General features: G+C 46.6%; 3 protein-coding genes across 3 annotated transcripts; 2 read left to right on the top strand and 1 right to left on the bottom strand.

Annotated features, from left to right (window-relative positions):
- Positions 1-63: 63 nt before the first annotated feature.
- On the top strand, positions 64-1702 carry LACBIDRAFT_310963 (uncharacterized protein; the record flags this gene model as incomplete). Its single annotated transcript, XM_001887885.1, has 3 exons — positions 64-400; positions 448-582; positions 636-1702. The coding sequence occupies 3 exons, from the start codon at positions 64-66 to the stop codon at positions 1700-1702; spliced, it is 1539 nt and encodes a 512-aa protein (XP_001887920.1).
- A 1661-nt stretch (positions 1703-3363) lies between these two features.
- LACBIDRAFT_310964 (ABC transporter) lies at positions 3364-4311 on the top strand (the record flags this gene model as incomplete). The annotated part of the gene is made up of 4 exons (XM_001887886.1): positions 3364-3423; positions 3639-3862; positions 3911-3973; positions 4026-4311. The coding sequence occupies 4 exons, from the start codon at positions 3364-3366 to the stop codon at positions 4309-4311; spliced, it is 633 nt and encodes a 210-aa protein (XP_001887921.1).
- A 2076-nt stretch (positions 4312-6387) lies between these two features.
- Positions 6388-8540, bottom strand: LACBIDRAFT_333278 (uncharacterized protein; the record flags this gene model as incomplete). Its single annotated transcript, XM_001887923.1, has 8 exons — positions 6388-6798; positions 6865-7179; positions 7235-7417; positions 7476-7508; positions 7701-7729; positions 7871-8000; positions 8057-8476; positions 8532-8540. The coding sequence occupies 8 exons, from the start codon at positions 8538-8540 to the stop codon at positions 6388-6390; spliced, it is 1530 nt and encodes a 509-aa protein (XP_001887958.1).
- Positions 8541-10329: the final 1789 nt, after the last annotated feature.

Genomic DNA, 10329 nt, shown 5'->3' on the forward strand with positions numbered 1-10329 from the left:
AAGAAGCCGCAGGTGAAGAAGGTGAAGCCGGATGTCAAAGAGAAGGGCAAGCAGGATGTCGAAATGGCCGGAGTCGGGCATGATGTGGAACATGCAATTGACGTGGACATGGAGGTTGGTCTGACAATGGGAAAGGGGAAGTCCGAGGGTGGTATCGACATAGAGATGGCCGAAGTCAAACATGAGGAAACCGAGGTCGGTGCCAGTCCAAAAGCCGACAAAGACGTGGGCCGGGTGACTCCCACCATAATCATTGAGCCACCCACACCACACACATCGGCGATTTTCAAGAGCACTGAGACCGAGGTCGGTACCAACACTGACAAAGGAAAGGGCCGGGAGATTGGGCCGCCAGCCAGTGAGATGGAGTGGATCGTGCCCGAGTTAGCAATGCGGCCAGGTAAAAAATTCATGAAACTCGTTATTCTTTGCTGACTTCGTTTATAGAATTGGGCTTGGCTGTCAATTATATGCAACAAAGCTTTACACCCCCACCTGTTGAGCGCACGTCCTGGCCAGAAGGTTCGCGTTCGGTATCCCGTTCTCGGCAGGTCAGCCCACCAGATCCCAAGGAGGTTCATCGTACGTTTCAAGTTGTTTTCTCATTTCCCATGATTCTCAACTTGAAAACTTAGTTGACACGGCGCTCTATCAGAAGAAGATTGACTTTAGGTCCTTGAGCCCCCCACCGAACTTCGACATGCAGACGATGCAGCAGGAGATCAGAAGACTTGCTCATGGCCAAGCCGACCTCCTGCAGAAACTCCAAGACCAACAAGCGCAAGTCAGCGTCATGGAGTCGTCTACCCCTACTATGCGAGAGTATTCGGCATTTGTGGTCCGAAAACAAGATATTGACGCAAGTGCCCTTCTCCCCCCGGCAGTTGACTCACCCGTGACCCTGTCACAACGTCTTTTGGCGCTCGAAGAGATTACCCGGTGTATTCAAGATCAAGATTTGGCTAGCCGTCCTCTGTCGGAGAAAATTGCAAGTCTAGAGACCTCCGTTTGGTTTCAGGAAGAAAAAATCACCGGAGCGACTCGCCGGATGGACCGTATTGAAGAGTCTGCCCACATGCGTTGGAAGGAAACACAAGAAGATTTGCAGTCCATCCGAAGTGATCACCAGAGACTGGAAGCTGAGGTGAGGGAAGCCGTCAAGACACTGGAGAACAAGTGGGAGACTACGCCAGCTGCGTTACAAGAGAGTCTCACCCGGGGCTTTGAGAAACTTGCAAGCCGCATCGAAACTGCCGAGCTAACGCTCCACAACCTCACCAAATCAGTCACTACTATTTCGGAGCTCAACCTGCGGCTCGGTGCTCGCCAATCAAGTCTGGAATCGCTCATTATCCAGTTCCTCGGCAACAAGGAGAAGAAGCACACTGGCATCAATACCGATCGCTCAGTCTCACCCGACCGCGGTCAGAAAAGCCAGCAGGTACAAGTCTCCCCGACCCCGGGTGTCGTTCTGCCAAACCCAGTTTCAACCGATCACGCGCAAGTCTCTCCAACCCCGGCCGTCTTTCTGCCTCCAGCATCTGAGAGCCCAGCGGTCCTTCTGTTGGCGCCAAACCCAATTCCTCCAACCCGGGCAAGTTCGCCCGGTCCTTACATTGGGGGTAATAGGAAGTCACCTCGGCTACAGAAACTCGAACCCACACTTCAAACCCCCGCACAGAGTAAGTCTTCTACTTGGTGAGGATTCAAAAATCTGACTGCCAGCAAGTTACAAACAATGATGTCCAAACTGTCCAAACTCCGTCTACTTAATAGTTAGTAGCATACATGTATATTTTTTGGACAATCTTCAATTTTTTTTTGGGCATATTTAATATGAAGTCCTGTGGTGGACATAATAATGAAAGCAGTAAGAAAGCGGGGGGATCTTGGAGCAACTTTGTCCAATGGAGACCGGCATAGTAACAGCTTGGCGTTTATTTCAGGCAGCCGAGTGCGGTTGTTTGAGCCAGACCCGTTCCAACATGGGTATGTTTACAAGAAACATTGGTCGGTATAAACTTGGTAGGGATTTTGAACCGGGGGTGTGCATAATATATTTCACTGCCTTGTGAACGTCACCATGCTTGGCTTCTTGGGAAGTCATGGACCCAGTAAACTGCATGACCGAATACTGGACCATGACCGGCAAAGAAAAGCCGAGGTAATGTTTGAGCAACTTGGCAAATAAAACCTGAGTGAAGACGAAACTCGGCCGTATAGTGTCAACTGGATGGGACCAGGTTGGGCTGATCCACGCTGCATGGGATTCAAAGCTCTTCAGCAGACCCATGACACATGAGCCCATTCCATGAAGAGACGGGTTGACCCAGGATCCAAGGCATATTTAATTCATGGGGTACTAGCTGACTGACCATGTCACCGTGCTCGGCTTCTTGGTAGGTGATGGACCCGACCCAGTAAACTGCATGATGACCGGCAATGAAAAGCCGAGGTAAACTTGGCAAATAAAAATGAGACGGCTGTGGGCTGATCCACAATGCATGGGATTTAGAGCTCTTCAGCTGACCCATGACACATGTTGAGCCCAATCCATGAAGAGATCGGTTGACCTAGGATCCAAGGCATTTTTAGCTATGTCAATTCATGGGGTACACTTCTCAGCCGATGCACATTACCAGTCCTAAGAGAGTCTTGATGGCCGGTCCACCTTTGATGGGGTCAACTGATCCATGGGCTCATCAGCAGGCACCATCAACTATGGTCTGTTTGTATGGTCGGGGGGCTCAGTATTAGTGGGGTAAGGTAACTAATACTTGTGATCATGCCGCGTATGAAGAGGAATTTTATGCGATACTCTCTGCATTGCTTGAGAATGGGGTGAACAAGAATGAACATGCACAGGCAAGGCAGGAGGTGTATTGATTCGTTCTTTATCAGGTGGTGAGTATGATAGTTCGACTTCAGCGCTGTTTTGAGTTTGCTGACCTGTCTTGGAATGGCGTGAATGAGGATGAGCAGAAACGGAGGGGGCAGGGTCTGTGCTTTTCTCCTCCAGACAAGGTGGGAAGTACCAAATGTCTTCATCGGAATTCTCTGGCCTGGGTTGGCTGCATAAGAGCGAGATGTGATGTTGAGGGTTATTGCGATCCATTTGGAGGAACTACTCACTGTCTCAACTGTTTAAATGTTTGGTCGGCTCAGGAGTGGGGCATGACGCCAACCTTTCTGATCTGTGGAGTGCACAAACATAGATGTCACTCGGAATTATCGCCCAGAAACTGATGCTTGAACACCGTGTCCTTTGTAGCGAACGTTGGCACAACCATTGACTGTTTTGGATCTGCCACATGTCGATTTGCGCAGTCAGAAACTTGAGAATTGGTCAGATTGTGCGATACGATGATGGCCAGCTTCCAAAAAGACAAAACCAAACAGAGCCAAACAGATCAACGAAACCAAGCAGTAATTAGTTTTGCAGACTCCGAACCATGTTCTCAACTTTCTACTTACATGCCTTTTAACTCAATCAAAGACCATCCTTCTTGTGGGTGATATCATCAACGAAACTTGCCATCCTCGCATCACCCGGATAATTGCGCGAATTTGAAGTTTGGCGCTCATTTCATCCGAGATCGTGTGCTATACCCCTCAACAATAGCTAACATATCAAACAGGGCCGATCTGTTACTCCAGAAGACTACACCTCCCTCTGGGGGTGGGTCACCTTTTTCTGGGTCAGACCCCTCGTCAACTTGGGCAGGGATAATACCCTGAATGAGAGTGATGTGTGGAACCTCAGCCCAACGATGCAATCACACCCAATCTTCGTCACATTCAGCGCAATTGCACAGTCGACGCTCCTACGCTGCCTTTGGACCGCCAACTCGCTTGATTTAATGTACGCTACACTTCTCTTTTCAAATCTTCGCCGCTAACCTTGCGACAGCCTCGATTTCTGCTTAACGTTTGTAAGTGTAGTGTTCAAATACGCCGGCCCCTTCTTCCTCAAGTAAGTACACCTGGTACTCCTCTTATCCTTCCCCTCTGATAGTCTACCCAAGACTAATTCTCGATGCCATCGACTTGGAACACCCTACGCCTGAAAGCCAAACCCAGGTGTACATCTACGCCTTCCTGGCGTTCACGTGCACACTTCTGAAAGCCCAGGCTGATGTACAGCACCTGTGGTTTGGCCGACGCGCGTCCACGAGGATTCGATCGGAGCTTATGGTGGCGATAGGGTTTGGCGCGCTGCTGGTGGAGAGATATCATCGTATGTGGTTTTGCTTGTGGAACTGCTCCAGTTTTGAAGTTTGGACAGGTCAACCCCAGGTTTCCTCCATGTGATGGTTGACCGGGACCTGCTGTTGCAGATGGCTGATCAGCTTGTGTGGGGAATTATACGGAGCTGCTATTGACCGGCTCCCTCCATCGATGCCTTCGGCTTCCCCGGATTGCCATTGCGACAAATGTCATTATCCTCTTTTCTCTGCATCTACATTGGCTACGCCCTCTCCCTCAACCTTCAGCCTCCCTCCATTCTCTGAACATTTTCAGTCAAAGAGTACATGATTACAACTGCTTTCTGGAACACACGCGCATTGGAGATTTTTCACGACAACTGTCTCCCAACACCGCCCGAGCCCCTGTGCCCCTTCATCCGCCCATTCAACACTTCCACCTCTCCCGTGTTCTTTGACCATAAAAGGTTGATTTTCGGCAACCAACAAAGCACTTTCTCTGTTCTTGTCCTCAATCGCCCAATTCGTGGTTTGTATATGACATCATGAGGAAGAGTCGAGGTCATTAGGCGGCAGTGGCTGAATATGCGACGGATAGACACCCATGAAACTGCTAAAAGCGTTCGGGATCAAGGCTATCTACATTTATGTCAAGGCTACAGTATATTTGAGGTCTTTATTGTCCTCCACTGATTCCTGCCGGATTCCGGTGGAATCCGGGCAATTCCTGGAATTCCGGAGGAATCAAATTTGGCAGAGGGCCCTGCCAAATTGATCAAACTATTCCGCGGAATTTTGAATGGAATTCAAATTCCGCTGGAATGGTTCCGGTGATCACCCAGAAGGAATGCTCACGGAATCAGACGGAACGGAATTCCTGATGCCCAAATCAAACGTCAGATCATCAACAAACAACGCCACATCTCTCTCCAACCACCATCATCACTGACGCCTACACACCACATCGCCAACGTCCACCACCACGCACACCAGCCACAACGATGAGACAACGACGATGGCCACAACGTGGCAAACGACGCCTCAACGCCACATCAACAACCCTAGTAAACAAGCACGGCAACACGTTGCCACATCGCTGATAGCGACATGGCAACCAGACAACGAACGACGATTTCGTCGTTCGTCGTCCTAGGTGAGCACCCCCCCCAACCTCATCCCAACCCAGCTCGCTAACACCACGCCCACAATGAGGGACAGACAGCAGATGACCCACACACCACCACGTCAACGGACCGCCACCACATCAACGGACGACACCCACGTCAACGGACGACGCCCACGTCAACAGACGACGACGACGACGTCAGCGGACAACGACGCCCACGTCAGCGGACAATGAGCACATAAGCGGACGACGACGACGACGACGTCAGCAGACAACGCCCACATCAACGGACGACGGCGAGCACGGCAACAAAGACACGACAGGAACGACGTAAAGCACAGGCCGACGAACAGCGACGAGGCCCAGTACTCTTCCCTCCCTCTGTCCCTCTTCCCTCCCTCCATGCCCCCTCTCTCTCCATTCCTCCCCCTCTCTCTCCATTCCTCCCCCTCTCTCTCCATTCCTCCCCCTCTTTCCCTCCCTCCCCCCTCTCTCCCTCACTCCCTCCCCTCCATCACTCCCTCCCCTCTCCATCACTCCCCACCACCTCTCCCCATCACTCCCTCTCCCATCACTCCTCTCCCCTTCACCCCTCTCTCCTTCACCCCTCTCCCCCTTCCCTCCATCCCTCCCCCCTCCCTTTAACACTCTATGTAGTAGGATAATTTTGTAGTAGAATAATCTCATGTAGTTCTAGTGAATACACCTGAATTATCCATGTTCAAATTTGAATATCATAAGCAATTCCTAAGTTTAAGTTATCAGCATAGAATAGAATAATAGATTGACTGACTGCATTACACAAGTAATTCAGGAGGTCTTGATAAGTGCAGATTAAGTCATATGACATCTAGCTAAAGTGGAATTGTAGGGGGAACTGAGAAGTATAGATTCGTACTGAAATTTCTGTCTATTCCAGTTGGATTCCTGTCAATTCCAGCCGGAATCCACGGAATTCCTGGAATTCCGCAGAATTCCTGGATTCCAGCCGGAATCCGTGGAATCCGGTAGGAATCAGTGGAGGAATGGAAAGTATTGGTATATTCAAATGTTCTCTCAGAGAAAGATATCAGGCTCAATGCAGTCAATAAAATAATAGAACTTTTCATCTGCTTGCTCGCTCACTGGACAGACAAGAGCACCACGAACTAGGTAATCCATACGAACCAAGGTGGTGTCTGGCTCCTCATAGAGCACTCTGCATCCATCCCACACCGTCCTCGGCTTCCACTGACTGCAAGAGAAATGGTGAACAAGGGCTAAATCCAGTGTCTTCCCAGATGGAAGCGAACAACAAAACAGATCACAGAGTCGAGCAACGCTGAGTTTTGGTGCATCATCATGAATGATAACACAATCAAAGCAATGGCGTCCGTGGAAATCTGGGTTGCAATGCATGATATCTGTTCCTTCAGTCCAATCTTCCACTGACTGATACTTGAGTATGACACATTTATACCTTTGTACCTGTGTGAGATAACAATTCATTTGAGCCATAACTCAGGATTGACATCTGGGAAGTTATAGGCTCACGTAGATGTCATCTTCAAATTGCATCTGAACTGCTTCCTTGGGCATGTTAAAGGCGATGAAATCTCGCAATCTTTCATCGAGAGAACGATATCGGTGGTTGTCATTGGCAAGGTTGACAGCCACAACATGAAGGTTCATCTTCTTTCCCTCTGGTGATCCAAACCGCCAGGTTGTAGAGCTTTCTGACTCCAAATCCAACACTTCTCTTTCGTTGATGTCCTCTGCCAACTCAAGGTTCAGACGTGCCTTTTTGTCGTTATCTATGGCCATGCATATCCGAGCAATGGCCTCCTGTTTCTCATCGATGATACACATCTACCAGAAGTCATCAATCAAACGTGCATAAGTAAATATCCATGATAAGCGTTACCTGATGCTCTGCTTCCTTCATATTTGTCTGGCCAAAAGACTGTGCCGCTTCTTGCTGAAATCCTTCACTGTAACAAGTTGAGAAGTTGTCAACTGTTCCCTTCTCGCGTATGTCTTGAGGTACGTGACTGCAAGCATGTTGCTTTAGAAAGTTAAAGCTCTTGCCATATTCCCGCTCGACGGCCTATGGAGAAACACAGCATTATTATGGCCTTCAAAAACGAGAACACTGTGTGACTGACAGCACAGCATTTCTGGTAGACGGACAAGGCTTGCTGAAGCCTTTCCAGTCAGCTTTCAGTCATGCATTGAAGGCCAACAAGTATTCGAAAATGGAGATAAGCATGAATGCAATGCACTAGTACCGAATTTTTTGGAAGGAAATCCACGATGCATGGCAGAATGCACTACAGTGAGTGGAAATCATTCAACGATGTGCTGACTTGTCAAATTTTTGAAAAGCGTACCTTGAGAATGTCATAGAATGCCTGCCCGTCTGTAAAATGAGTGGTGGTGATGTGGTTGCAATGTTTAAGACCACTCCAGCGAGGAAAAATTGCCATTCTAGGGGTCGTTAGTGATAATCTTGGTCGAAATGTGAGAAATTCAGATGGTTACCATTCTGTTCCTTTGGCACTATGTTCCTCCAGAACGTCAAGCAACAGTGGCCACAAATGTTTTCCCCATTTTCCCAAGTCGTCTGAGTGTAGGGTATCATATGAATATGCCTTGTAGGGATCAGAAAATCGAAAATCCCAAAGGAAGTGCTATAAGAGTGGTAGTTGAAGGAGATGAACGGAAATCAGTGATCAAGAAGGCTTACCTCAATGTTGTGCATACCATTATCCTTGAGAATTTTCTCCTTCGCGGCCATGGTTTTTGCCTTCGAGGCTTCTGTAAGTACTGCTCGCATGGACTGCGGTGTACGTAGCTCAAAATTACCCAAGATGTTATGCAGATCTGATTGAGCGACAAGGCATTTAGGACATGGATGATGAGCTGATGCAGCCCGGCAGCCACAGAAATATGCTGGTTCCTCTGCATCCTGTGATTCAATGAGAATTCCCAGGTGAAGGACCTGGTTTAAGCCATCCGCACAACAGTGAGCTTCACCATGTTGCGAACGTTGCTTCAAGTTTTGGAACACTTTCTTTAAAACCTTTTGATATATTTCCTGCTTGAAGTGTGCAAATTCCTCCTTCTCTGCCACAGAGCAGCTGGTTGGATCTGATGGATCCTCGATCTATACCCAGCTCGCATGAGAATTTATTTGTGAATGGCAAGCACTTATGACTTACGACAGGCATGTATCCGATAAGAACACCACCTCCATTCGATGGGTGGTATACACTTTTATGATAAAAACCAGACATATGCCTGGAGGGCGATGTGTATAATGCCTAGAGGTTCAATGAGATCACATATCTCATTGTTCTAGGATATTTCATTGCGATTTTCATATGGATACCTGGTGCTTTCAATATATATTTCATTCTCAACCCCAGGATATTTCATTGCAATTTTCATATGGACACCTGGCTCTTTCAATATATATTTCATTCTCAACCCCAGGATATTTCATTGCAATTTTCATATGGATACTGGGCACTTTCATTAGATATTTCATTGTGTATAATGCCTAGAGGTTCAATGAGACAACTCATTATTTTGTCTAGTATTTTCATTCATTAAGTTCCCTGTGTATTTCATTTGGTTTTTTCATTAAATGGCCTAAGTGATCTCATTAATATTGCATTGTGATTTCCTGCAATATTTCATTCATTATCTCTGGATATCTCATTTTGCTTTTCATATGAAAGCCTGGTGCTTTCAATATATATTTCATTCTTAGCTCCAGGACATTTCATTGGAGTTTTCATATATATATCTGGCGCTTTCATTGGATATTTCATTGTTAGCCCCAGGATATTTCATTGTGCTTTTCATCTGAATGCCTGGCGCTTTCAATGGATATTTCATTCTTGTTCCTAGGATATTTCATTGCACTTTTCATAGATATACCTGGTGCTTTCATTGGATATTTCATTGCTAAACCCAGGATATCTCATTGTGCTTCTCATTTGGATGCCTGGCGCTTTCAATGGATATTTCATTCTTATTCCTAGGAGATTTCATTGCACTTTTCATATGTGTACCTGGCGCTTTCAATGAATATTTCATTTTTAGTGGCAGCTGACCTTTCAGGGTCCAGGGTGCATTTCCAAATGTAAAATGGCAATAAAATCAGGAAAAATTAGGGCTCATTGCTGATCATCATGTTGTAACATTGTCAGGGTCCAGGGTCCAGTTCCAAATATGGTAATATATCCAAAAATAGCGGAAATATTGAATATATATATAAATGGTGTACAGAACATCAGGCACTGCCTTCAGGGTCCACTTCAGGTTCCATCCCAAAAGGGAAATATCACCTGGTTTGACCAAAAAGTGAAGAAAACCAACTGGAGAATGATTTTACCTATCAGGGTCCATGTAATGGGATGTTGGGATGATGGTCACATGACCAATTACCAAAAATGGTCAAAAAACAAAAGTTGTAGCCCTACACTGTAGCTTCCTGAATCTGTTCGAATTATGTTCTGAAGTGCTCCCGTTGTGGAGATATGAGGTAAAGGAATCCCAAAAGTGTCGTGTTTTTTTTTTTTGTTTTTTGCATTTTTCTCCATGAAAACAAAACCAAACAATATGATTTCAGTATATTTAGAAAGCTAAAAGAAAGGGCTACAACTATTGTATCGTGGGGAAAATGACCAAAAAAGGAATCAGATATAGACTACCAAGTTTACTGATAGACTACAAAAAAGTCGGACTCAACTACAAAGTTTACTGATACACTACATAAGACTACAAAAGTCAGACATAGACTACAAATTTTACTGATACACTACAAAAGACTACAAAAGTTGGACTTAGACTACAAAGTTAGGGTTAGGGCTAAAAGGTTATCCAAAGTCAACCTAGCCCATCCATCCCATACATGGCACATATTTGATGGGGAAATGGCTGGGGAATATACAGATACATTGCAGGGACTCTATTCCATGTCTAGTTTGAGGAATCATATGCAAAAGAAAG

The sequence above is a fragment of the Laccaria bicolor genome, genomic scaffold, assembly GCF_000143565.1.
Source record: "Laccaria bicolor S238N-H82 LACBIscaffold_49 genomic scaffold, whole genome shotgun sequence".
Taxonomy (NCBI): Eukaryota; Fungi; Basidiomycota; class Agaricomycetes; order Agaricales; family Hydnangiaceae; genus Laccaria; species Laccaria bicolor.